The sequence below is a fragment of the Cygnus olor genome, chromosome 19 (assembly GCF_009769625.2).
Source record: "Cygnus olor isolate bCygOlo1 chromosome 19, bCygOlo1.pri.v2, whole genome shotgun sequence".
In the NCBI taxonomy this organism is placed as follows: Eukaryota; Metazoa; Chordata; class Aves; order Anseriformes; family Anatidae; genus Cygnus; species Cygnus olor.
Window position 1 is genome coordinate 8,519,985 of NC_049187.1, and position 27,107 is coordinate 8,547,091.

Genomic DNA, 27,107 nt, shown 5'->3' on the forward strand with positions numbered 1-27,107 from the left:
CATTTGTAATTCCGTGGAATAAGGTGAAATAAAATAATTGCACTAGAATAACCTGTCCAGAAGGGAGATGCTTTAGGTGATGGGACTCTGGAATTCACATGGAAAAATAATAAGTTTGTCGGTGGTGGAGGAAAAGGGAGGAGGTAAAATGACTTTATTTGAGCATTTTTCTTTTTTTTAATCTATAACTTTGAAATCATCGCTGGTCTGATGGGAGGTGAAGGCTGAATGTCTGAGGGAGAAAATCAATCCCTCCTTGACACGGAAAGGAAACAAATTGGAAAGATATTCAACAGCAGGTGGAAACGTGTACTAACCTGGCTTTTCTTTTAGGGTGACCGAGGGTTTGATGGCTTGGCTGGTTTGCCTGGTGAGAAGGGAAATAGAGTAAGTTATATTCCACTTGTTTCCTGGCTGCGGTCTGTAATGAAACCTTGGCAGGAGGACATGGCTGGGAGGAGGGCAGCTATTGCTGGGGATGAGCCAGAACAGTGCAACGAGAACAAGAGTGTCCTGGAGGATAATGCGGGATGTCACAGCATTGCTCGTGGAGGGGGGAGATCACTTTAATAAAATGCAGACTGAAAAATAAGAAGCAAAACCTGCTTTTAGTCCAGTTGTGGATGGAAACTGCCAAAACTACAATGGGATACTTCGCTTTGGCTTATAATTAAACAATGGGGGAAAAAAGCAAGAAGCTAGTTATTTTGGTGGGCTGCCTCCTCTCCCTAGAGAGAGCCACTGTCTCACCAGTTAAACCATTAGTTTATAAAGCTGGGGGGTTCTTGAACAGTGGAGATTGCATCATGATTACAAACTACACAGGAAAGGGAAGACAATGCCTGAGAGAGATGCTTAATTAGCCAGAAGTGGGACAGTGGGATGCCTTGGGTGAAGGAGTAACTGTGTGCAGAGCCCGAGTCCCCTTTTCTTGAAGGAGCTACAGTATCTGCTTGCTTCCCAGACCCCTAGCGAGATGTCACGAGTAAATCCTGTGCCTCATGCACAGGAAAGTGAGGATACGAGCATCCTCAGCACATGGTGCAGACAGAAAAGGCAAGCCTGTTGCTAGGTTTCTCGCTATTACCCAATGTTTTCCATTGCCAGACTGTGTCCACCTTCTCTGAGGATTTTCTGCCTTTCCTTTACAGGGTGAGCCAGGCCCCCACGGACCCCCTGGGGCACCCGGAGAGGATGGGGAGAGGGTAAGTTTGTCTGTCTGCGGCAGTCCTTTGAATGCATAACTGAGCCCTGTAAATGAGAAGGAGATGCGATGGCAGCACCGGGCACATGTCGCCTGCTGCCATCACCTGCAGCAGCAGCACCTCGTCCCTGCAGCGTGGTGCCGCGGGACTGGAGTGACATGGGACAGGCAGAGCAAGGCGGGGGGGGGGGGGGGGGGGGGGAAGAAAAATGATGAGGAATGTGGATTTTAAGTATCTGGTCAGAAAACTCTGTTTTTGTTATGAAAAATAATGTCATCAACTAGGTGTGCTGCTTGTTTTCTGAGATATGGCAAATCGCAGCACGACTTGGGGAATAGGGATTCCAGATAGACATGGGAATCAAAGATTAAATTGTTCACTTCTTTAACACCGTGCAGTTGATAATCGCAAGGCCTTTAGCAAAGCTTAAACTAAGTGATACAGGCCTAGGAGGGCTGGTTTAAGAGAAGAGATTGCAAATGCTGCATGTATAGTTCTGGGAAGTGTGTGGTTCAATCGGAGGAGTATGGATTTCCCAGGCTCTAATCCCCCTCCACAATGTTCTCTTTCCACCTTTGGCTCTCTGTTCCCTCTGTAAAGCACAGATAATAACGCCTTCCTGACCACAAAGTTGTGAGGATTAATTAGTCATGGATGTAAAAGGCTTTGAAGTCGAAAAGACCTAACTTGCGTCTTTTGGGGGAAGAACAAATTTCTGGAGAACTTTAATCCTAAAGAGAAAGAGAAACTATGTAAGGGGGAGAGAAGCTCAGAGGGCATAGCTGGGAGGAAGAGAATGCATTTTATCGTCAGCAGAGGAGGGTTTGCACGGGCTGGCTGCTAGGATTGATTTCCTGAGAGTGAGTGTGCCGGGTTGCGGTACGGTGTCCCTGGGGGAGCCTCAAGTGTTAGGTGGTTTAAAAGCAACTTGGAGGAAGCACCATCGGTGGGCATCAACAGGAGGTGGGTGTGGAGGGATGAAGAATTACCCCTTTTATGCCTCTGGCTTATCTGAGGAGCCAGTGGGTTAATGTCGCTAAATCAAATTCCCTGGTCAGCGCTCCCATGCTCCCGTTCAGTAGGTACTAAATCTTGTGGTTATTGACTCACATGCCCCAAATTGTTCCTACAGTATCTTGTCTATTAGCAAAATCCATCTTTATAAACACTGACATGAACTATGAAGTATCCTTACAGCATTTCTAATCCTCAGTAAATTCTGCACACGCAGTATTAGTCTCGCGGCTTGCGAGGTCTTCCTTATGCACGGCTACCCTTTTATTACTCCAGGGAAGCTGGTTTTCGGTGTGATTATTATTTAACAAGAATGAAACACCTGTGATGTGACTGAAATATAACTGCTTTGCTCTGTCTCTTTTGCTGCTTCCCTCTGTGCCTTCGCTGCCGAGCAGGGAGATGATGGAGAAGTTGGACCCCGAGGTCTGCCTGGAGAGCCTGTGAGTACCTCCTGGAGCTTGGTGGGCAGCAGCACCGCTTTGGTCAGGGGCTGGATGTGATCAGGGCGCTTTGGGTGTCCCATGGGGCAGCTCCTCTGGTGCTAAGCAAGACCCCCGAGTTCCTGCAGGGACTGAGCTTCTCCTGCTTGAAGATCCAAGTGAATAGTTGGGAGTCTCTTTGCCTTAACTGTCTTCTGCTTTTTTCGCCAAGATGCCTACCGAGGAGAGAAGATGCTTTCTGATCTTGTGTTACTGATGAGCAAAATTCTCGGTGATTCTATTTGCTCAGTGGCTTATATTTGAAATTTAAACCCTGTAATTTAAAAGGTAAAGCTTAGCTTAGGTTGGTCTCTCATTTTTCCTGCATGCGTCCTTCATCTGGATTGCGTAGGAGTCAGGTAAGTGGGCTGGGGTGTGAAGTGCGCGTGCTAGGCATATGTGAAATGTGAGTTTTGTGAGTGTTCATAGCAAACACCAGTGAGGAATGGTTTTGTCTGCTATTGCAGGGGCAATGGCAGCAATTAGCCATGCGGCTCCTCACCTGCACCCCTAGTTTTGTGCAGCGTGAGTGATCCCATCTAAACCTTAGAACGCAGTCTTAGCAGGACTGAACTCGAGGGGATATTTGCCATGACCTCAGCAGCGTCGGTGTTCTGTTCACAGTGCACAGAACTTCGTAAATCTGCAGAGTTTGTCAGTGTCTGGGCCTGCAGCTCCACATGCTGCTACCGCTGGAGCAGCCAGGCCAGGGCTAGCGAAGGGGGCACTTCCTATCAACAGTAAGGTGAAAAGGAGATGCTCGTGAATTGAACAAAAACCTCCTGAACAATCCCGACAAGTGCTTTTGGGGAGCACCCCACCAAAAAGAAACAGTTGGGTTTTCAATTCAAGACTCTGAAGGCATTTTCTGTCCCCAGCACCAACTATTTTTGATTTTGTTGGCAATGATAAACTCTGTTTCTGGCTGACCATAGATTTCTGTGTGTAGTACAGTCATTGGCTGCTCATTGTATCCAAAATGCATTTCCTTTGTTATAAAAGGAACATTAACTATCTATCATTGGCCATCAGCTTTGCTTTCAAAATGTCTTATTTTGTTGTTGCACGGCCCAGCATGGTGGCCCGAGAGTAATTGATGAGAACTGTTGGACACACTTCACATGAGAAAGGGAAGGCTTGGCATTTACGGACTCGTTGGAACTAAATTATAGACGAGATGTCTGATTAACTTCTGGGAAAGATTAATCAACCCAGCTATCTCCTCAACACATGTCTAAGCAATAACTTATGGGTTATTAACTTCTTAAAAGCATTTATATGCTCAGGTAACAGAGTAACAAAAGAGGAACTTAAATGATGATCATGCATGCAGGGAAGCTTATTTTTATAGCAGCAATACAAGAAAAAAATATCAGTGATGGCCAGAGGAAAGGTTTAAATTGCATTACAGGAAACTTTTGGTCATAAATACACGTCCCAGATCTGCATGTTTCTACTTGCCCTGAGCCAAAAGAGGGTCTTACCAAATTTAATTGTAACTGAAACGAGTGGTGGGAAGTCCAAATTTGTTCCTCGTCATCCTGCCTCATTTCCTTCCAATTCCCATAGCTGGTTTATACAAGCATCAGCCGAGGAGCTGCTCTCCTGGGGCTTGGCATACAAAGCCCCAACCCCTGCAGGACCCCGGTGGCTGGGAAGGGCCCCGTGCCCATGCATCCCATTGGCACTGCAAACTGCTTTTCTGCAGGAACAAAATCCCCGTGGCCTCTGAGATCAGACCCTTTCATAATGTCTTCTCTTCTGTCCTCTAACATTTCATTTTAATTCCTCTGCGTCATAAAAAGAGATGAGCAATATTTGGGCAGACAGATAAAACTGCCCATCAATCAAGAACAGTTTTCCTCCATGACGGTGAATGAATGCCATCCCTGTAAATGTCCAGAGTCCTTTTACAGTCTCTAATTGAAGAAAGGGCCTGCATTTAAAAGACGAGCTTCCAGATCTGCATCTGAGTGCTCAGGTGGGCACACAAGGCCCCCTCCCTTTCCTTTTGCTGCAAACCCACCAGGTAGAGGGGCTGCCAGAGTGGGGTTTGCAAAGTCAGGCAAAGTACATTGAAGCATTAGCTGTCAAATTTACTCTCTCACATGGATACAGTTCTGACACATCAATGCAATACTCAAATCTCACCAATTTCCCTGAAGATGATGCTAGGTTTCATCTGGTGAGAAAGCTAGGAATGGCAAGAAAACACAATGATAGCTGATCATGGTTTAAGAACCAAGTGCCTTTGAAAATGCACCGTTATGCTGCAGGCTTAAAACCTTTTCCAGCCTTACTTCATCGTACAGGTTGTCAATGACCAGAATTAAATCTGGAGAGATGTTGAAATGCTAACCTTAATGATCCATTAGTGGAATCAGTTCATTCTTCATAGCGCTCTCTGGCTGGAATGACTTGGCTGTGACACGTTTTGCATCATTGTGTGCATTACAGGGTAATCCAGGAATATGATTAAATTATTTAAAAATTAAAAAAAAAGTGGCTGAAGCAGGCCTTCTTCCAATCCAAGGGATAACTGTATGCATGTATATTATCTTGACAAAAAGCACTTCAGGGGTGCATGCACACAGGATTTCTCTTACTGATTTTTAAACCCAGACAGCTGCTGTTACTGCAAAACCAGTGGGGTCATGGCCAGCCCCGATGCTGTGCTGGGCAGAGAGGTGCCTGGCACCCGTGGGGGAGCACGGGATGCACTAACCCTGCTTGTTTGCTACAACAGGGACCCCGAGGACTGCTGGGACCGAAGGGGCCACCAGGACCACCAGGGCCACCGGTAAGTTCCCGGGGCTGCTGCCTTCCTGTGTCATCTCAGCCAAACCACCCTGCCTCGATTAGTCATTCAAGCAGATGATACATCTTCATGATTCTATTTGTCTGTGCCATGAGAAGACGTGTTCAAAAAAGTTGCTGCTCAAAGGCTGTATTCTGCCCTGTTTTCAGTGCTGTCACCTCTGCATATGGCAGCCCAAGATTTGGCCCACCCGAGTAGAAGTTAATGCCTAGCTCAGCCTGGGAGGGCAGAATGAGAGCTATTAACGTGGTGGCTTTGCTATTAACTTTTGCCTACAGGGTGTTGAACCTTTAAAGCAGTTTGTTCAGGTTTCGGGAAAAAGCAAAGGCAAGAACGTGCAGTTTTTATGCAGGAGGCAGCCGCCTTCTTTGTCGTGCGCTGCTGGCCAGGGAAGTGCTGATGTAAGGGCTCCTTCTGCAAAGCACTGCGGCTCACTGAGGTCCCAGGACTTAAAAGCAGGACCCTGGACTGCTGCTAGAGCTGAAGGGGTCAGGGTTTTAATGGTGAGTGTGGTGAGGTTCTTAACCCCTCCTGGGATATGGAGACATCCTCACTTTGAACTCCTAGTCTGCTGAAATTAAATGAGGGTTCAGGATCTGCTCCAAAACAGGTCTCACACGAGCATGCTGTTAAAAATGGATAACCTAACCTGCCCTAGAGCAAATGGGTGAACGCAGAAGCCCCAGCAGGAGGTCTGCATTGACCACGTATCACATTATACCCTCACTGAAGGTGATCAGGGCAGGCATGACCCTGGCTGCCTTTTTTGTGGCCCTCAGGTACAAGGGGGATTATTTTGTGGGCACAGGTTCTGTTTTCTTATTGAGGAAACCTCAGCCTTGGGGGCTCTGCTTTGTCTTTAACACCATTAAGAACAATCTGGGTCAAATCCTCGTTTTGGCACAGCTTCATTGGCTTCACCTGAACAATGCGTTCCTGTCCCGAGCGAGGTCTGTGTCCAGTTGTTCCTTCTCAAGAGCTACTACCAGTCTGCTCTCTGTCAGAAGCAATCTGACTGCAGTACGTAGCCAGGATTTCTTGATCTGGTGCTGATTCTGCTTTTTCAGGCAGGTTAAACCAGCGGGAAAATACTGAAATGACTTTTTAAAGTGTTAATTTTTGCTGGATTTGTAGAATTGGCTGCTTGACCAAACACCTTTAGAGAATTGTTCCATTTCCACACAGTCCAAAGGGCCTCCTGATGTTTTCTTATTTTTATTGCATTTTCCCTGCTTTTGTGGTGCAACATATGCAGATATTTTCTTAATGCTGTTTTTTAAATCCTTTCCCAGGGTGTGGCTGGTATGGATGGACAAACAGGTCCCAAGGGGAATGTGGTAAGTTTTCAGGGCAAATTTTACAGACAGTTCAGATATTGTATAGAGAGAGCGTATGCGAAGTGTAAAATGTACTCTATTAAATTAGATTTGCTAATTGCTTTTTAGCCTGGTCTAGATTCCTATCAGGGCCTGTGAAAACCACAGAGAGTATCTTCCTACAGCAAATCAGCAAATGGCTGTTAATTTATTATAATTTCTGATGGAATTACACATTATTTCCCCGTGAAAGATCAAACATTCTCATCAAGATGTGTGCTGTTCTAATGAACATCGAAGCACTGTGGTTTAACTGAGGGGGGAAAAAATCTTCCTGTGCCTCCTCCTTGGCACGACTAGGCTGAAGGGACTCCTGCAGAACAGCCCGTTCAGAGCCAGGCAGCATTAAAGCCCCTTGCAGCTCGTTTGGGCTGCATGGCCATGCACAGAAGTGTGTGTGCAGCGAAGTAACTTCACTCCTCCTGCCCCGCCATGGAGTGAAGCTGTGTTCAGTGCCCAGGAGCTCCTGGTTGCCAGCAGTGGGTAAGAGAGGGGTTTGAGACATAAGACGGATGGTGCTGCGCAGGGGGGCAGATCCGCTCTTGGTTTTCCTGCTCTCAGCTCTGCCCTTGCCTCCTCACAGGGTCCTCAAGGTGAGCCGGGCCCCCCAGGACAGCAGGGCAACCCAGGTGCTCAGGTAAGAGGGAAAAAACTGGAATGAAAACACAGGAATGCTGGTTTGGAAGAAAGGGATGGACCAGCAATAAGGAGATTTGCTGGGAATTGGCTCGATGTACGTCGCTGGCCCAAAATCTTCCTGAAAACGCTCCCAGTTTCAGATCCCTCCTGTTCTCACCTGGCTCTCGCTGCCACGATACAAAGCCAAGCCCTGGTCCAAGCAGTCTCATCAGCCGAGCCGCATCTTGTGGCTCCTGTCTGACTTTCAGCATCCCCCATCCAGATGCTGGGAGCCAGAAGGGTAACGCAGATGTCCGAGTCCTGCTGTCAGCTTTCGGCACGGCTCCGCTCCCATCGTGGGGATGAACCTGGCCGCACACCGTGAGGTGGGACAGCTCCCCGGGGGAGAAAATGAAATTACAAAAATGAAGTTTTATCAGCTGGTGCAAGGCGTTTTGAGAATGAATGGAGCCGGGGAAATCCCCAGCTGTCGCAGGCACTAGAACGATGCTCAGCTGAGACATTGCCAAAATGCATTTGGAATGAATAACTCATTCCTTAGTGACCCTAGGTTTTTCTTTTCGCAGGGTCTTCCAGGTCCACAAGGCCCCATCGGTCCTCCAGGAGAGAAAGTAGGTTAAAATGCTGCAGCTTTGACTTAAGACAACTGTTGCCATTAATATGCATTTGCTGCTTCAGCTGCTCCTTTGCCCCATATGCAACATCTGTTTGCAGCCGTGTCCATGAAAGTCTAATGTGTCTCATTCCAGACAGAAGAGAGACAAGAAAACGCAGTTTACCTCGAATTCATAATATTTGCATTCATTTCCTATTTTAACAGAAACATTTTGAAGGCAGCCTATGGCAAAACATTAGCAGAGGGCTGAAAATTGTCTCTTTCTGTTGGGCTAAGTGCCTGGAAGTCTGATGGGGATGGTAATGGGAAGAGCTCGGGGTTGGATTGCTCGGCCGAGGTCTCCTCATGCTACCTCCTCCCTGCTCCCGACCTGTGCCAGCTCTCTCTGATTTCCCATCGCTGTCGATGTGGAGTGGCTGCCGTCCTCATTCCCCCAGCAGCTCTGGGACCATCAGAGTTTAATCAAGGGCATCGTTTTTGCCTACGGAGATGACAAAGCGGCCATTGTTGGGTGCTAGTTCAGCTCCCATGAGCAGGGGATCCATCCAGCATGCGTGCAGGAGAGCTCCCTGCTCGTGTTGGCAGCCTGCAGCGTGCTGAAATTATCGATCAGCAGGGGAAGAGTGAAGGAGCACATTAGCAATTCCAGGAGATAAAGGGCTCTCGGGTTTAGTGCTGAGTCACGCGCTTGCAGTGGCAGTGGTAGTGGTGCTCCTCGATAGCGTGAGAAATCAGGGGGCTGCTTAATTAACAAAGCGGTCACTTCCCCACATTAAAGCAGCAAGGTGCAGTAAATGGGGGCAGCTCCACTCCTGATTTTCTCCCTTTGCCAGTTAATCTTCCTGCCACTTGTCACCAAAGGGTGGGCATTTCCTGGCCCAGCGAGCCCCGTGCTTTGACCTGCTCCCACCTGTGCTTACGTGCAGTGCCTTTCGCAGGGCAGCCACTTGGTCCCAGCCCTGGGCTCTGCTCCCAGCCTCATGCCCAGACATCTCCCTCTGAGCTCTGCCAGGCCTGGGTAAGGTGCTGGCACTAACGCTGCAGCTTCCTGGGATGCTGGAATCCCAGACTCCTTGCAGACTTCTTGCAAGTCATGGCAGCTTTCCCAATAGACCCACCTCTCTGCAGCCTTTCATGACTAAAGCAAGCAAAAGTGATGCTCTGGGGGCTCTGGCTATTGCAGCTGATGATTTTTCTCTTTGTTTTTAGGGGCCTCTGGGCAAACCCGGTCTTCCTGGCATGCCTGGTGCAGACGGTCCTCCGGTAAGTCATCCGCTCCCAAGTCTTTTCTTGGCCCAGGGGCTGCAGGGGTGATCCTGCACCCATCCTGCCTGGGTGCACCGTGGGCTTGTGAAGCACATGAGCCTGCAGCCTGCCCATGTTTCGCCTGGGCTGCGGGGTTTGAGTTGGAGAAGACCCGGCCCTGCTTTGAGCTTTGCGCAGCCTCAGAACGTAGCACAGATCACTTCTCGCCATCTCTTTGGGCTTCTCTTTCCCCTCCTCCTGTTTCTGTTTCTGTTTTATGCAGGTTGGCAGCTCACTGAGGTAAGGATGGTCTCGTGTGTGTGTACTGCAGAGCTAGCACACGGTGGTCCTCATCTTGCTCACGACCACTGGGCACTGCTGCAGAATGCTGATAAGAGGCTGAAATGGCATATCAGCACGATATTCTTGCAGCTTCCTCCTAATCCTTCTTTAAACAACATTTGCTCATTCCTCTAGAAGTTGGTGCTAAAATCTCTGGCCTTTAAAATGGATCTCATTTTTGCACACCTCAGAGACACCTGATTTTACGAGCGACAAATGTAAAATAGTTACATCCCACTAATGCAAATGCAAAGCATGGCAAAAAAAAATCCATTTCCCACCCTGGGATTATCGTTCCTATGAGGGGCATTTCAAACATCCTTACCATTGTTAGCTGAGTCAACAGAGCAGCCGAAGCAAAGCCCAGAACATCTCTAAGGCTGTAGCTTTCGATGTGAAATTCCTGCAGCAGCCTCTAGGGAGCTTCAGCTGGAGAAGGCGCTGGGTCTATATCTGTGCAGGCTGAAGGCTGTGTGAGATCAGCAGGCTGAGCGTGCACGGCTGTGCCCAGACGCTGGCCCTTTGCCACTGGTAGCCACGTCGTTTGCAAGCAGGGTGTAGGTTTGTAAGCATAAGGGTTGCTCTTCCCAAGGACAAAACCTGCCTGTGTGCCTTTTATAGAAATTGGTCTTGAAAGGCATCTGCAAATCCCCGAGGGCCTGAAGCATCTTGCTGCAAGAGCCAACCAAGTTGCTCATCAATTTTTGATCTTAGTAATGGAGATGGGCATTTTGCAAACGATGATGATTTAGTGTGGAGTGGACGGGCACTTCTGAAGTCTTGTTGCACTTCCATTTTGCTTCCTCTGGGCTGCAGGCAGATGTCAGGAGCCGAAGGCAAGCGCTTATGCACCCCCCTTTGTGCACTGATGCTGTTGGTGCCGTTTAAAACCACAAGGCAAATTCACATTATATTTTCTCTACATGTTATTGACGCATAGCTGACAGCTGTCATGTTATTTCTTTATTAAACCAGCTTGTTTTATGAATTCCTGCTTGTCTGACATAGCTGTCATGAAGACTGATTATGGAAAATAGTCTTGTGATTTTACTTGTTATATTGCTCTATTTTGAGTATTTAGAGAAGAGTTCTTATGTAAAGAAACTACTGAGTGAAGGTCTTAGTGGCTTTAGAGCAGCTGGATGTGCTCTCATCTCCTTTAAAATAAAAAAAAATAGGAGAAAAAAAAAAAAGTCCTGGGGTGTGCAGTGAGTGCCCTCACAGAGGGCTTATTGCTTTTGTTTGCATTGCCAGACAAAGATTCATCTTCTGACCCGGCTCCATCTCGATTCCTGCAGTAGAAAAATCACCACTCAAAACTTCTCTCAAAGATTTGCCCAGTTTCTCGCTAATCCTTCGTGTTGTACCTGAGGCAATTCACGCCATTTTTTCCTACTGATTGAAATCCCAGCAAAAGGCTTCTAAAGACTGTGAATGAGAATGTGTTGGAGGCTCTTGGCTGTTGGGTTATTCAGCATCAAATCCCAAGGGGAATGCTGGCCAGCATCTGACAGGGACGCAGGTTAGCTGGGGCTTTGTCATGAGATCTTGTAACTGACTCCAGGAATTAGGAAATTAATGAGAGGCTCTGACCAGTCTGGGCATCGTGACCTTCACAAGTTTGTTAAATACAGAGATAATTTTATCTTTTTTTCCATCTGCAAAATGTATATGCTGCTTGCTGCTGAACGCCCTGAGATGTTCTAATATGAGAAAAATATTGCAGAATGGTTTGTGCTTCTCTGCCGAAAGGTGGTAAAGGGTAAGAAGGTTTAAATATCCAAGAACAATAACACGGACCAAATGCAGTCCTCTTTCTTTTGGGAAATGCTTGCTGGCTTCAGAGGGCTTTTTGTATCAGTAAGAGCTTCCTGGAGAGCAACTGTTTTCTTGCAAATAAATCATAGCTGCCTGAGCAGGCTTGTTGGCTTCCGAAGCGTTCGGCATGCACTAAACCCATTTTTCTCTTCTGTTTGTCTCTTGTATTAATAGGGTCATCCTGGCAAGGAAGGTCCTCCTGGAGAGAAGGGGAGTCAGGTAGGTGTCAACAAGCTCCTCATTACTGTTAAGTGTCGCAAAATACAAAATAAGAATTTAACATTAGCCTTAAAAGTGAAGATTCATTGCCAGGGCAGCACGAAAGCACTGCAGCCAGCTAGCTGCTGGAGCTGCTGCTTGTAGGAGGGCGAGATTTCGCTGTTACGGGTCACAGTTCTTCCCAAAATAAAACAAGCTGTTGTCAAGAAAATGTTTGCCAGCACTAGAACTTGTGCTAGCAGAGCTGCGTTGAGCGGTTTCACATTCTTGGCCGACACAGCAACGCTGCCAAGGCCGGGCAGGAGCGGGGTGGGAGCTGGGGATGGGTCTGTGTGCTGTACGGGGTCGGCTCTGCCGGGATGTGCCAGGGCATGGATTGGCGAGAAGCAAACCCCACTGAAACAACTCCAGAAGCTGAGCCCAGCTCGTCTGCTTGGGTCTCTCCGTTGTGCTGTTTTTTACTCAGCTTTCTCCGTGAGGTCAGGGAAAGGGAGGTGCAGAAATGGCGAAGCATTCTTTCAGCATCTGTGACAACCCCAAAAATGCCCCCGGGCCAGGGGGTGTTGTAAGATTCGCGGCTTATTCAGCCCTCGGATCTCCATTAAGGTGTTTGTAGTGGTTTTGTCGCAGCATTTTCTCCCCGGTGCTTTGGTGGCAGGAAAGGAGAGGGGGCAGTTGTGATTTTTCCGGTGATGCACAGTTGTTGCCCCTGAAATCCAGCACAACACTGTCCCTTCTGCCCTCCTTCCTGGCAAGCAGTGCCCGGCTGATGTGAAAGCTGAAACTGCGCAGGGAAGCCTAAGCAGACATAAATAAATACCATTTGTGGCACAGGGGAATGCAGAAAATAACTCTTTTTGTATTCCTGGCCTTCCATTTTCTTCCCCTCCCCTTGGTTGAAGTCGCTCTCTAACAATATATTTGAGAACATTGCCGCGGGCTAGAGCCCTTGAATTATACGGGTGTCTGTCTGTCTGGGAGATTTACCTACTGCGTTCCCTCTGCGTCCCATTCGGTTGAAAAACATTGCATTTGTCAAAAGTGTTTTACCGGAGCACAGCCCGGCTGCCTCAAAGTCCCCCAGCCCTGTGCAGAGCAGCGGCCGCAGCCCTGGCTGCGCCCCTTGTCCTGCTGGCATCCCTTACGGCCGAGAAGTCAAAACCCTCGCAGCTACAGAATATGAGAAGCCAGGCAGTGGTTGTGGTGGGGGACATTTAGCAAATGTCAGGGAGTCAGCAGGTGGAGGTGCAGGGCCGGCGCACAGCTTGTTGCTTGAGTTATTTCTCCAGCAGCCGTGATCTTGGGGCAGGGCTTGATGTTTGTGCGGGGCCTGGGCTCCGCTGGGCCGTCAGGCTGGAAAAAGTGCCTGTCTCAGGCTGGAGGAAGTGGAAGGGTAGTTGTTTAGCTGGCTGACTAAGGAGAATAAGAGCCAACTGGGCTTGATAAAGAGCGGGATTTATCAGCAGGCGGGATGGCGTGGCAGCGGGGTGGTGACGGAGCACCTGCAGGGCTCCTGGTGGGTGCTGCATCCGGCACAGCTCGTGGTGTCATTGGTGGCTGGCAGCTTTTGGTGCCGGAAAGGAACTCCATGAGCACCTCCCTGCCATGTCGCCAAGGCTAAAGGACAGCACCCGAGGCATGTGCCTCGAGCAGTAACTCCTCTGATCCTGTGATCATCGCCCTGAGCCGTGTCGTGTCCGAACAGGGCTGGAGTGTTACTGCGAAACCAGGATGGTTTGGGAGTGGGGAGGCAGCAGTAGAGCACGTCCTTCCTCTCTAGGACTTGTTCTCTTTTTCAATCCGAAACACAAGTCATTGATCTTATGTACAAGTCCCTTTGTACCGAGTTGTTGCTGTCTCTTTCCTTCATCCTTTCCTTTTGTATGGACCTTTGCTGTTGGCTGAGCTGAGTGCACCTGCTCCAAGTGATGTTGCTGTAGCACTCCGTGCTATTTTGAGCTGTTTTCAGATGGCCACTGCCATTTCCGCCCAGTCTGAAGTAGCCAGATGGCTGGGATATTTGTTTTCCACACGTTCTCCTTACTGCTGCACCTTTGCATGGACTTGATGTGTTTTTCTTTGCGTTTTTTTCACCCCAGGGTCCACCAGGTCCTCAGGGCCCCGTTGGTTATCCAGGACCACGCGGAGTCAAGGTAAGGAGGATGCCAAAACAGTGTCCGCCCTGTTGCTTGCTTAAAAGTTCTTAAGAAGAAGCTTAAGAAATCTCTACCTCATGCTGGAGTTGGACAAGGTCCTCTCAGTCACATGAAGCACCCTGCGGAAGGGTCCTCTGCGTGCTTTGGTGCTGTGGCCATACGGACGGTGAGGGGCAGTAGGAGAGCATGCTTTTGGGGCATGACCTGGAACTCCCATGGGTAACACATTACCTGCCCTGTAGCAGCGCCACAGGGAAACCTGCAGAGCTTCCAGCCCACTGTGGAGGAAACAAATCCTTCTGGCAGGTCCAGAAGCTTTGACCTGCAAAGGAAGCACTGCTGGTGGGCACAGGTGCTTAGGGCCACCTTGGTGACACCGTGTTTGCTGCTCGATTCAGCCTCAGTCTTGTGTCTTCCTGCAGGCCACGAGGATTACAGGTGCCCTGCTCTCCAATAACACCTTCTAGCATCCTTCAGTGCTTTGGAGGGATTTCTCTTTTAATTCTTTGTGAGCATGGCTCAGCCCCATTCCAGTCGTTTCCAGTTTACAGCCAAAGTAAATCTCAGCCAGAATGTGAAGACTTTAACAAGGCTTGTTAATAAAACAAAATAGCCTATTACTAAAATAAAGCAAGCTTTTCATGCTCCTGATCCAAAACCTTGTCAGACGGCGCTTGTACGTCTCAGTAATGTGCTCTTTCAGTAGATTGAATTCCAGTTCTTCCCTGCTCCTTGCTGCCTGCAGCACTTGCACACCGGTAAGAAGGTGCTGGGTGTTTTTCCCAATTCAGCTCTGGCTATTATGCCCCGTCAAGATGTATTAGTTCAGGTGCAGTTGCATCTTGCTTCCCAAAGGTCCAATGAATCCACAGGGATCTGTGCTGGATTGGTGACGATAGGTGAATTTAAACCCTCTTAAAGCCCCTTGTATATTTTTTCAAGAGCAGAAACCCATTTGCCGTTCTGCCTTCAAAATTTAAGCTGAATGTATTTAACCAAAGCAAGCTTTCATCTCGGTTCTTGCAAGGTTGCAGATTGAGACATAGTGGTCCATTAGGGAATGGTTGCTGTTGTGTTTACCGCTAAAGTGGAACTGTTCCACATTACAGTGATCTACAGAAAGTATGTCATGCACCAAATCCATAGTGCATACAGAAGAGGTTTTGCTTCCTACAAGCAGCATCCTATTAAATGAATGAATCTCCAGTTCTGAGAAAAATGCGTCTCCTTGGGTTTGCAGCTATAAATAATTTTTAGATCTCGCCTCACCAGAACCCTGTTCTACTGCACAAATTTTGATGTACTTTTAATTATACTTTTTCTTGACATGCCTAAGGGAGAAAAAAAAAGTTAAAATGCCCTGCGCAAAATATTCCTTTAAGAGAAAAATCTTCGGCTTTTTTATTTCAGGAGTTGCACTGCTCAGCTGGCGTGGATACCTTAGGGTGGCATTTTATCCCAAGAGGCAGGATAGATGAGGAGCCTGGAGGTTGGTGAGGTTAGGGCTGGTGGCAGAGCAGGGGGCAGATCCTGACCACACTCAGCACCTCCATGGACTGTTCGCCTTGGAGAAGCTCTGGAGGGTTTCTGCACCGTGTTTGCACAATGTCACAAATGCCTGCACCAGTCAGATTAGTTTTGTTTTGCTTCTTTTCTCCTTTCAGTGTATAAATGATTTTTCTAAGCAAAAAAACACACTGAAAGGTGATTTTTCCCTCTGATGGTCAGGGAGCATGCAGAGCTGGCTGCAGGCTGAGGACACGATGTGCCAAGCAAGGCTTTTGTGCCAGGCATCGTCTGTGCTGCAGCATCTCTGCTTCTGGTCAGCAATCGTGTTTGTGCAAACGGCTCCAGGAGACATTGAATCTCCTTTCAGTCAGGAGTTTGCTGCAGGCATGCTTGTCGTCATCTTTTCTTTTTCTTTTTCTTTTTCTTTTTCTTTTTCTTTTTCTTTTTCTTTTTCTTTTTCTTTTTCTTTTTCTTTTTCTTTTTCTTTTTCTTTTTCTTTTTCTTTTTCAAAACTCTTGTTTTTCTTTATTTGGGGTTTTATTCGGCATCACTGTGTCTGATTTATAACCTGGTGAAATTCCTCAGGGGGTGAAAATCCTGTTTGGGCATGTCCTTTGTAAGCTGCGGTGGCTCGGGAGCCAGCCGTGCCCCAGGCAGGAGATCCCATGAGCTTTTCCCAGCCCTTGCAGAGCTCCACGTCCCTCTCCCAGAGGTGAATGCCAGCCGAGGTGGAGCCCTCTCTGCTCCTGCTTGGTACCTTCATCTCCACCAGCTTCCCTAGGCAGTTTTCTGTGTTGCTGCCCCCTTCTTCCCCTCCATCAGAAGTGCTAAATTCATCATCTTCCCCCCACACCTCTGTTCAGCTACTGGAGAACCAGTAGCTCAGGAAACAGGGACTGACCTACATTAATGCACTTAGTTACCACAGTGCTGCTTAAAAAAGTGAGTTTTCTGTTTATGCACTGCATCCCAGACCAGGTTCAGCCTTACTGCTTTTTCCTCTTCCCACCCATCGCTTCTCTGTGAGCTGTGGTGGCCTTCGCATCGAGTGTAGCATAATAACAAAGAGGGCAATGAGACAGATCTGGGGAGGAGTTTAGTGCTAGATAATACTTGGCTGTCTCTCAAATCCTGAGACTTGTAGTATCTACTGGAAAATTGCATCCTCTTTCCCTTATCCTCAGTAGCATCACCATTCAGTGTTGCTTCCTGCCCTGGTTCCAGTATCTAGAGCCCTGTTCTGGTTTTTGCCATGACGGGCTCCTGGCAGCCCCATCCCACCACGAGGAGCTGTTCTGCAGCACTCTCGCAGCTGGGAGAGGGGCTGGATCCAGCTGGGGCTACCCTTGCAGAGCAAGCAGAAGCCTTACAGGGCAAGCAAAAGCTGAATGGGTGCTTCAGGAGCAGCCTCAAACGTGTTTACTTGTTCTGCAAAGGGTCTGGCTGCACCCCATCAGGCAGGAGAAATGAAATCCAGGCTTTGCCGTTGATCTGGGGAGCGCCAGGGTTTCATATGACAGCAGGATGCTTTAAAAATAAAATAAAACAGTACGTGCACAGAGGTGAGAACCATGGTGAAAAAAAGAACCAAGCTAAACCTTTGTGGGTGATAGACTGGGTGCTGCAGAGCCACAGGGAAATCTCCTTGGTGTGCTCAGACTGAATTCACGGCCCAGGTGTCCCTATCCAGCTCCTGCACCGCCTTTCTCTGAATGCACAAGTGTACTCAGCACTCAGGGAATGTTTTTTGGGGGGGGAAAATATATGTAGAAAACAAGCTTTTCATCACAAGTTTTATCCCTGGGAACATGGTTCCAGGGGTTAGGCTTGGAAGAGGCAGAGACCACCAATCCCACCCGCCACACTGAGCCCGAGAGGTTTGAGTCTCCAAGCACTCACAGCTGGAAATTAGGCAGGTGATGTTCAATTAACAGTGCATTTCAGACTGTCACAGTTTGCAAGATGCCATTGTCGATGTTGGAAGCAAAAATCACCATTATTAATGGTTCTCCAGCCTTAAGCTTACACGTACCATGTAACATCTTGTTTTGTCTTCTCCAAGGGAGCAGATGGTGTTCGTGGGTTGAAGGGCACCAAAGGTGAAAAGGTGAGTTAACACCCTATGTTTCGTTTGATTTTCTATAGCCTCTAAGCGTTTCTGCAGACCCGTCCTGCACAATGTGTTTTCTGTGAAATTCTCTTGTATGGGGGGATTTTGTAAGAATTTTGTTTTCTTTGCACTTGGGAGCAGTGCAGCCCCCAGGACCTGCTCGGGGCCGGGGCTGTTTGCTGCAGCCAGCCGTTACAGATAGCTCGGGTCCAGCTTTGGGGTGATTTCCTCCTGACAAAATTTGCGGCTTGAGTTTTCTGGGCACGATTCCATGGAGATGAAGTTTTTGTAGCATGTGACAGCTGGAGAACTGCTGGACCCAGGGAGTACAGCACATGGGATGTGCTACCCAGCCCGGTCATTAGACCAGCTCGCGAGACCCAAGTCAGTAAAAACGAGGACACAGTCTGTCTGTGTGTATGTCAAAGATGCAATTGGGTACTCTCAAAAGAAATGGAGAAAAATCTTACCTGGTTCCAGCCCTAAACAGCTCTGTATTCCTTTGTTCCTGCTCCAAAAAATTCAGCAAAAAAATCAGCAAAATTCAGCAAATTCCTAGGCATTTGAGCTAGGGAGTCCTGGCAGAGACCTTACAGACTTGAAAGGTCTTTCTGGGAATGGTGTCCTCATTGCCTATGAGAGATTTGCTGTAGGATGAAATACATTATTGATTTGAGCTCTGCAATTAAACCTTCTGGATGAAAGAAATATTGCCACTGTCCTAGAGGTTCCCTTGAAGCATGGTGTAAAACATCCTCTATGAAAATAAAGCCAGTTGTACTTCAGAAATAATTGGTTCCCAGTACTGGCATGGTGTTGTTACTCATATCGAGCCAGATTTGTGATATCCTGACTGTCAGCCAGTGCGGGATGTGAAGGAATACTTGCTTGGGATCCCTCTGGGACCTCGACAGCTGCAGCCTGCTTGGGCTTCCAGGTGTGTGTCCTTGTGCCTGCTTGCATGCACCCAGGGCTTACAGAAGCCGATGTGACGGGCAGTGCAGGGACCTGACGTTGTTCTCCTTGTGCAGGGGCCACACAGTGAGACTAGAGAAGCCTTTTTTTCCCTTTCTTTCTTTCTTTCTTTTTTTTTTTTTCTTTCATCTGTACACTTTGTTTTTTCCCCTCTCTGTTATTTAGGGTGAAGATGGCTTCCCCGGCTTTAAAGGTGACATGGGCATCAAGGGAGACCGGGTAAGAGCTTGTGACTGATGAGGTCTCGTAGTGCTCCTTCCAGCCCTGCAGACATGGCTCTAGGGGAGCAGCAGGGCAGGCTCTGGTCAGGGTCCTTTTGGCATATCCGATCTCGAGGCAGGAATGCAGGAATTTCATGTTCACATCAAGCACAGGGGTTATAAATTCCTAAATTTTCTAGTCCCATCTTGAAGGTAAAATAAAACTGAGTAGTAAAAGAGGGCTCTGTCTTGCTGCTTTGACAGCTAAGAATCCTGCACAATCTAGCTGTGTCATATTTATTTCCATTATCTCTTTTCTCCTATAATACTGCATCTAGGGTCTGGTAGGCGTCTTTATTTGCTGCGCCTGATGTGTCTCCATGCCATCAGCATGGATTGTAAAGTTACTGGGAACATGCTTTAATAGAACCCAGAGCAGTGCGGTGCAAGCTGCCAGGGGTGCAGGTTTACATCAGACTCTTATCTGTAGCAGCAGGGCACATTGCCTGGCTTCAAAGCTTTTAAAAGCACTGGAGCACACACACACCGCCAGAAACCCTAAATCACGCTTGGATGCGAGCAGCAGCTGTAGCACAGGGCTTTGCAGTGTGTCTGTCCGTCCTTAGCATCCAGCTATTGGGGACAAGGGACTGCCCTTGGCCTGTCTCTTCAAGTGGTTGCATTGCCCAGGGCTTGGTGTGTCCCCCAGCCGCAGGAGAGCTCTGCGCTCATTTCTCCCCATGCTTAAAGGAAAAATGAATGCCTCGCGTGAAGGCTTGTAAAAGTATAAATCAAATCCTCCGTTTAAATCCTGGCATTTCAACGTGTAATTGGTGGGGTTCCTGGTTCACACTCCGCGTGTCACCTCGGAGCTGGTGCTTCCAAGGGCTTCAGCAGGCCTGAGGGTGGCCTGCTGGGGAGGCGACTGCTGTCCTCGCCTGGTGCCCACAGCTCCAGCTCCCACCATCAAACTCTCTGTTTTATGATTATCTGTGTGATCTACAGCGAGCTATGAAAGGACAACGGCATCCAAAAGCCTCACAGAAAGATCTGTGGCTCACCCGGTGAGTGAGAAGGCCGCAGCCCGTATTCACAGCAAGGAGACATCTCCTGCTGCCCCGTGACAAAATGACAGCTGTTGTGTGTGCTGCAGCCCGTAGTGCCATAACAATTCATGTTAATGGCTCCATCTGCCCGTGCTCAGATTTCCTGATGATTTTCAGCACAAAAGCTCCAGCCCGATCTCTATTCTCCAGTTGCCCAGCTCAGCCCTCAATTAAACACTTCCCGGGGCCTGCTTGCACATCAAACTGCGATTTGGGAGCCGGGAAGGGTGCGTTGCAATCAGAGCTAATGAAGGCTGTTTCGGTGGAGATGTGCTTCATGTAGATGGGATAATTGGGCCACGGGAAAAGATGGCTGTAGTCGGAAATAATAGCCGGGCTGCGTGAGCAGGAGCTTGGTGCTCTGATAACACTCCACAATTTACTCAAGGACGGTTTTGGCTGAGCCACTTTCTCCAGGAGTTGTCTCAGCAGCTCCAGAGAGTATCTGATGGTGTGTATTGCTGTGTCAGTGCCCGTCTTGTGGTTTACAGGGGGAGATTGGGCCTCCTGGCCCACGGGGTGAGGATGGTCCCGAAGGCCCCAAAGGTCGCTCTGGCCCCAATGGAGATCCCGGTCCTCTTGGTCCTGCTGGAGAGAAGGTGAGTCTGTGGGATGGAGATGCCCAGGTGGGTTTTACAGCTAAACACACTGCTTTGGGGCTTTTTTGTGGTGCCTGGCCAGAGCAGTGCCCAGCGTGGGACACAAGGGGTGGCTTTGGGGCAGAGGGATGAAGAGGAGGTGCAGCAGCTTTGTGTAAAGGCTGGCAAGCGCAATTCAACGTGAGTACCAGATAGGACCCAGGGGAGATGGAGTTACTGCAGTGATGTGACTTGGGTGCATCGAGGTGTTGGTCTCTTTGGGGTTATCTGCTTGGGTGCAAAGTCTTGGTAAAAAAAGAAAAAAAAAAAAAAAAGACCGGGGAGGGAAACCACCTATGTAAGCTTGGCTCTTGACTTCTACATGCTTAACTTCTCCCCTTTTTGCTGGCGCAAACCTGTGGCTGCTCTCAAGGCCTCCCTTGCCCCCACTGACCCGCTTTCTTTTTGTGTTTCAGGGAAAACTCGGCGTGCCAGGACTGCCCGGCTACCCGGGCAGGCAGGGCCCAAAGGTAACTGGGGGGGTGCTGCGGTGCTGCCCAGCTGAGCCCTGCTCACGGGGATGGGGGGCAACGGTGACCCCCAGCAGGCTGGGGGCCGGGGCACGTGGCAGCCTGAAGCAGGATGAATTTATGGGTAAAAATAACTCCCAGCCCTCAGCTGGTTGGGAATGGGCTGTGTTCTGCATTGCTTCCATCTCCTGCAGCGTGATGGGAGGAGATGCACAGGGACAGGGGCTGCAAAGTGTGCACAGCAGCCCCCGCCAGGGCATGCAGGACTGCTGGAGCAGCAGATTATGGGCTCTGTGGGAGCTTTTGTGCTAGCAATAGGCATAAAGGTGCTTCTCCCGGTATTGGGCCTTGTATCTTCAAAGCTCTGAGCTACTTTAATTAATGAGGAAGAATAACTAATGAATCAGGATCTCCCTGAAATTAAAATAAAACTATTTGCAGATTTGCAAACATCCTTTATATCCTACCTACACGCCCACCTTCATTTGGGCCATTTTCAAATGTCCTTTTTAAATTAAAACTGCAAATTCTTCTCCATAGACTGAAGCTAAAGCCCAGCTTTTACACGCCCTGGAGGCTTTGGGAACTTATGTTTTTGTTAACTTTTTTTTCTTTTTATAATTATATTTTATTATTCATGTTCATTGCTTAAAAAAAAAAGCAGGCTTGTTTAACACTGGAGACATAATTAAGTGCAAGAGATTGTTTTCTGGTTGTGGTGTTGATGTTTTATTTTTTAATTCGCCTTTTTTTTTTCTGGGGTAATTTTTTTTTTTTTGAATTTCTTCAGCTAATTCATATTTTAAAAGCAGCAGCAGCTATTCTCCAGGCAATTACATCAGAAAGGAACAAGCCAGGAGTTAAATTTTCTTGTGCAACATAGTGACTTAGGAGCTAAACACAAAAGCCTGCTGTTCCCCAGGCACCTGGTGCGAGCGTGGGCTTGGGCCTTCGGAGCGACTTCTAATGAGGCATGGATCTTTTTATTTTGGTTTGTTATTTTTGGAGAAAATTTGGCTTCTGAGGTCATTTCGGGTCTGTCTTCGATTTTGTTTTTGTTAGAGGAAGGTTTTTTAAAAAAAAAAAAAGCACCAGGAGCTGCAGACATCAGCGAGTTTGGCCGGGGTTATTTCAGGCCAGCGGGCGCCTGGCACAGCCGGACAGAGCCACCCCGTCCAGTGTCCTGAACCATCCCTCTCTTTTTTCTCCCCCAAAAGGGCTCGATCGGCTTCCCAGGATTCCCAGGAGCCAACGGCGAGAAGGGCACACGGGTAAGAGCTGCTTTGGCTGGCCGCTTCGCTGATTTTTCCCTCCAGAGAGCAGCCCTTGGGCAGGACTGATGGTGGTGAAATCCCTCTCTGGCAGCTGTCACCTCCCGGTCCCCAGACAGGATGCTTCTGATGCCCGTGGTGGGCACAAGTGACAGCACAGTGCATGCCTATTACTCACCAGGAAGCTTTCCCTCAAGATATTTCAAGAGATTTCTCTGAACCTGAATCCTTTCCTTGCTGCCAGACTTTGCTCGGGGCATGAAAGCTTTTTAATTAATGGTGATTGTTAGAGATGGGTCAATCTATTCAGAAGCAGCCGGAACCATCTTAACCTAACTTGAGATTCAAAATGCATAGGTGAAAACACACTTAACAAGTTCCTCCTTTTAATAAGTGGAACTATTCTAAATTCCTAAACAGCCTCAAAATGTGGAGGCTCCATCCCCTGAACTCTCCTCTACCTCTCACCCCCTGCTCGGCTTTGTGTTTGAGTAGCAGGGAATTGTCTAAATACACCAGTGATCTTTTATTTTATTTTGTATTATTTTATTTTGTGGATGACAAGGTTGAGTTAGGGGATGGAGAGTACAAATGCAGTCATTTTTTTCATGAGCTCTGGTCCCAGGCAAAAAATAGGGGGAGTAAGGAGAGTAAATGGAATTAGTTTCCCTTTTACTCTCATTTAAATACAAATGACTTCTAACAGACGTGTTTGATAGGAGCACAGAAAATATAAATCACTTTGCACTGCATTAATATCGTGCCACTGAAATTTGGTTTATATCCCTCCATTTTTATTTTTTTTTCCCACTGAGTAATTTTCATCTCGTTCTGAACTACAACACCCCTCCCTCCACTCCCGGCCAGGCAGGAGGAGGGAGGCAGCTGCCACGGCAGCCTCAAATTTACTGTAGCCGTATAATTACCACCCGCCTTATCCAATATGCAAAAAAAAAATCCTTGGGTTGCATTTTTGGGTGATAAAAACCAGGGCATCGGCACCGCAGTGGTGGGGAGATGTACTGCTGTGCACCCCCTGAGCACCTGCACCCCTCCTGCTTCATCTGGCTGCGTTTGGTGGGACAGGGAGCCAGCCCGCTCGGATGGCAGGCTTCTTCAGGAGCAGAGTGGGAGTTGGTTGTCTGTAAGAATGAGAAAAAATAATCAAGGATTAGGCTGGGTGAACTCTAATACGCTCCAGTGTTCGCTTTGACCATTTACGCCACTCTGCACCTAGTCCAGCAGCTCGCCCTTGTTTTATTGCTGCGTTTGTCTGCGTGGGAGAGAGAAACACTTTCATGGACAAATCTCTCCTTTTAGTAGAAGGAGCTCAGCTTGAAAAATTTATAAGAGGAGCAGAAATACAGATTTTCAATGACTGCTTCGGTATCCTTCTTTTTTTCCCTCCCAAGTATCTGATTTGAAATAAGTGAAAGCGATTATATAGAGAACAATAGACTGAGCGAGGATCACACTGCACGAACCAAATGGAGACCATCAACTGAATTTAAGCCTCGTTGAGTTAGACTTGATAAATTACACCCTGCTTCTCCCGAGACCAGTAAATTTGCTACTTTATGAGCATGTCCACATGCAGTCAAGAAAGAGAGTTTGTAAGATTTGCTTCTCCAGTGCATTGCGGGGTAACCCAATTTGCAGCTGAAACAACCAAAAATCATTTCTGTTTGTCTTTTCTTTTTACAAGGTATTACTATTATGATACTCCACACGGTTGTTTACGTGTCCAGAATAGTAAGAATCACAGGTTTTTCCTACAGTTGTCATCATCTAGGAATTGAAATAAGCTTTCCACCTCATTATTTCAACAACACGGATAGTCATTCCCCCCCTAAAATTAAAAAGATGAAATAAAAGGCAGCACGAGCAGCATCAGCAGCTGGGCCAGCACCAGCAGCTGAGTTTTGGTGCTGGCAGTGCTAAAGCTCCCCGAAGCTGAAACCACAGCTTTTGGCTGCACGCAGGGGCTGGCAAAGTTAAAAAATAGGAAGATAAGGGTGTTTGGTGTCTTCGTAAAGGAGTGCCCTGCAAAATATCCTGGTAGTTTTGGCAAGCGGCTCCCCATCACGGTGCCCAGCTTCACCCAGCAGCCCGAGGTGAGTTTGGGTGGGCTGGCTTGGGCGCTTTCCAAACCTGATCATGAAATCAATACTTGGAAATGTGAGTAAGTGATCTTTATTTTTAGAGCTAATAATCCCCAGCCATTAGCACGGGATAATAGATCTCCCTGCTCGCCCTGGCTGACAGAGCCTGGAGGGTGCAGGGGGGGAGCCAAAATCCAGGCCATTTATTTGGGTGCCTAAAAAATAATCTGAATTTAGATGCCTTTCCTTTCGGTATCTGTGTTTGAAAAATGTAGGCCTGTGTGCATTTACAGTGCTATATAAATTCTTAGCAGCAGTACACAGCGCTGTATGCATGATTAATGATAGCAATAAGCAGGGGGAAAATTTTGCTTAAAAATAGAATTGAGGAAGAAGGAAGGGAGTGTGGGGGGCTACCTGCAGGGAGGCTGCACTCTGCACCACCTGATCCAAATTCAGCCTCACGTAGGGAAAGGAAAACCAGATGGAGTGCTTCAGAATGATTTTTTGTAATTAATTTAAAAAGTATGCCAGCAGTGTTTATTAAATGGAACCGCAGAACAAGGAAGATTCAGCAGGGCTAATTTTAGCAGCTGGAAGAAAGTTGATTTAAAACTTTTCCAGCTCTTGTTTTATTTTTGCCTGGTTAATGAGTGCCAAATACGAGAAGGCAAGATTTTTAGATGATGGATTTGGGGCAGAAAATGGCAAATGATATTTTAAGCGTCTGTGTTCCTTACATAGAAAATCCTTCTCTTCCTTCCTTTAACAGGTGATTGGTAAAAAAAATAGTAGGCTGCTGGTCCAAAGGAAGAAAGTCAAACCTATTGGCCTTTTTTTTTTTTTTTTTTTTTTTTTTTATAATGACACTAGCCAAAACAGTGTCCTCAGGTAGCAAGGTCTGGACTTTTACTTTTCTTTTAGGCGTATGGTAATGGAGCTTAGCATAATGCCAGATTTAGAACCCAGCCGTCTTTGTCTTTCTTCTGTCAGAATTAATCACAGTCGCCCATTACAGGGAACTGACTGCATCTGTCAGAGCTCATAAGCCTGCTGTTTTGTCGCTGCTGCAAAGCAATGTCTTAAATTACTTGTTTAGCACAAAGTTCACAAAGATGAAGGAAGATTTGTAAATATGTGGGGCAGCTTAATTGGCTTGTGTAGCGTAAAATAACTGCTCGGGTTAGGGTTCCTGCTCTGCTGCTGTCATTCTGCACATGTTTAACGCAGGTCTTGCAGCGTGTGTGTGCATCAGCTCATGCTCTGCGTGAGCTGGGAGAAGGGGAGGGCGAAGATCAGCAGGGAAAGGGGTTATGAATTTTGGGGTGGCAGAGCAGAAGAGCTTTTGGCTGTCCCTGGTGTGTTTGCTGGCTTATTAGGAGCCTGCATGGTCCAAGGAGTTGGGCGTATCCTTGTGGGGTTTAAAGGACTGTGGGTACTTTTAGAAGACTGTCGCTCAGGTGTTAGATGCCATCTGAGCAGTGGGGTTACTGTTCAGACGTGTCCAAACAGTATAAAAACTGTACGAGTAAAACTGCTATTGTCTTTTTAATTGCAAATGAGAACTGAAGAGGTTTGGGGGCAGTCTGTGTGCGATAGGTCTCCGTTGTGCATTCCCCTGCTGCGAGCTCAGGCTGTGGCTGCTGCTGGCCCGTGACTCACCTGCGTTCCTTCTCCTTGCAGGGGACACCTGGCAAACCAGGTCCAAGGGGGCAGCGCGGTCCAACGGTAATCATCCTCTTTTTTTTTTTTTTTTTTTTTTTTTACCCTTCTTGTGCATTTTGAAAGCTTGTTAATACCAGATGAAGTGTGCTCTGATTCATGTCCTACGTGGGCAGGATCTGGCCCTATATCTGGCCTTCAGCCTTAAAGCCAAGCAGAGGGGGCACTGGTTTGGGGCTGGGGCTCACCAGTGGTTCTGGTTTGAAGCCATAACAAAATGGGATGTCCAGTCTGCACTGTTCCTGGCATCCTGGTGCTGCTGGTGGGACTGCTCTTTGTCCTCGTGCAGCTCAGGTGCTCATGAGCTCTTTGTCTGATCACAGTGCAGTTCTTCTTGCTACCCAAAGCACTAAACTGTCATCTTTTCTGTCTTTCCAAGGGTCCACGTGGGGAAAGAGGCCCTAGGGGAAGCACTGGGAAACCTGGCCCAAAGGTAAGGTTTGGGAGAGCCTATGATGGTAATTAGGAAGAGAACTATGTCCTAAAAAGCGTCAGCATTAGAGACTGTCTGCTTCATTGCCCTCCATTTCCTTTCTCTCCTTTTTCCATTGTATTTTGGAAGCTGAGCCCTCCTCATCTGCATTACCCAGCCAAATAGCTCATAACCCAGCTGAGAAGTCTATGCACAGGTCCTAAAAATGCAATGGCTTTGTTTCAGTACGAAGCCTGACCTGAGGCCCCGTTGCACCCAGGGTTACCCCATACCAGGGACCACCCCAACCCTGTGCTCCACTGACGCTTCCCCCGAGCCCTGCACAACCTTGCACCATGCTGAGCTGCTTTGCATGCAAACTGCCGGCCAACAATTGGCCATCAAACACAATAGACATTGTTCTGCCAGCCAATCCGGAGGTGTTCTCAGCTCTAGCACCTGCTGCAGAAATCAATGAAGTGACCATCAATTGCTGGGCGTGATGGAAGCAAAGCTGCCGTAATGAGGCGCTGTCACCGCCGCGCTGCCGGCGTTAAAAATAAATGCCTCGGCTTTGTATTGGCATGAATTTTTGATAAATACCTCGCTTTTGCTGTGGCATTTATCTCTCCGAGGGAGGCTGTTAGCTGGTGGAGATGTCC

General features: G+C 47.9%; 1 protein-coding gene across 2 annotated transcripts in view; it reads left to right on the forward strand.

Annotated features, from left to right (window-relative positions):
• The window catches only part of COL5A1 (collagen type V alpha 1 chain), a 152,153-nt gene that overhangs the window by 92,967 nt on the left and 32,079 nt on the right, over nt 1–27,107 (forward strand). For both annotated transcript variants that reach the window (XM_040531072.1, XM_040531073.1), the window contains exons 18-34: nt 334–387; nt 1,152–1,205; nt 2,618–2,662; nt 5,448–5,501; nt 6,812–6,856; nt 7,479–7,532; nt 8,101–8,145; nt 9,360–9,413; nt 11,730–11,774; nt 13,874–13,927; nt 17,502–17,546; nt 18,690–18,743; nt 20,322–20,429; nt 20,885–20,938; nt 22,156–22,209; nt 25,995–26,039; nt 26,413–26,466. In XM_040531072.1, the coding sequence (XP_040387006.1) occupies nt 334–387; nt 1,152–1,205; nt 2,618–2,662; nt 5,448–5,501; nt 6,812–6,856; nt 7,479–7,532; nt 8,101–8,145; nt 9,360–9,413; nt 11,730–11,774; nt 13,874–13,927; nt 17,502–17,546; nt 18,690–18,743; nt 20,322–20,429; nt 20,885–20,938; nt 22,156–22,209; nt 25,995–26,039; nt 26,413–26,466 (918 nt within the window). The remainder of the gene's footprint in view (nt 1–333; nt 388–1,151; nt 1,206–2,617; nt 2,663–5,447; nt 5,502–6,811; nt 6,857–7,478; nt 7,533–8,100; nt 8,146–9,359; nt 9,414–11,729; nt 11,775–13,873; nt 13,928–17,501; nt 17,547–18,689; nt 18,744–20,321; nt 20,430–20,884; nt 20,939–22,155; nt 22,210–25,994; nt 26,040–26,412; nt 26,467–27,107) is intronic.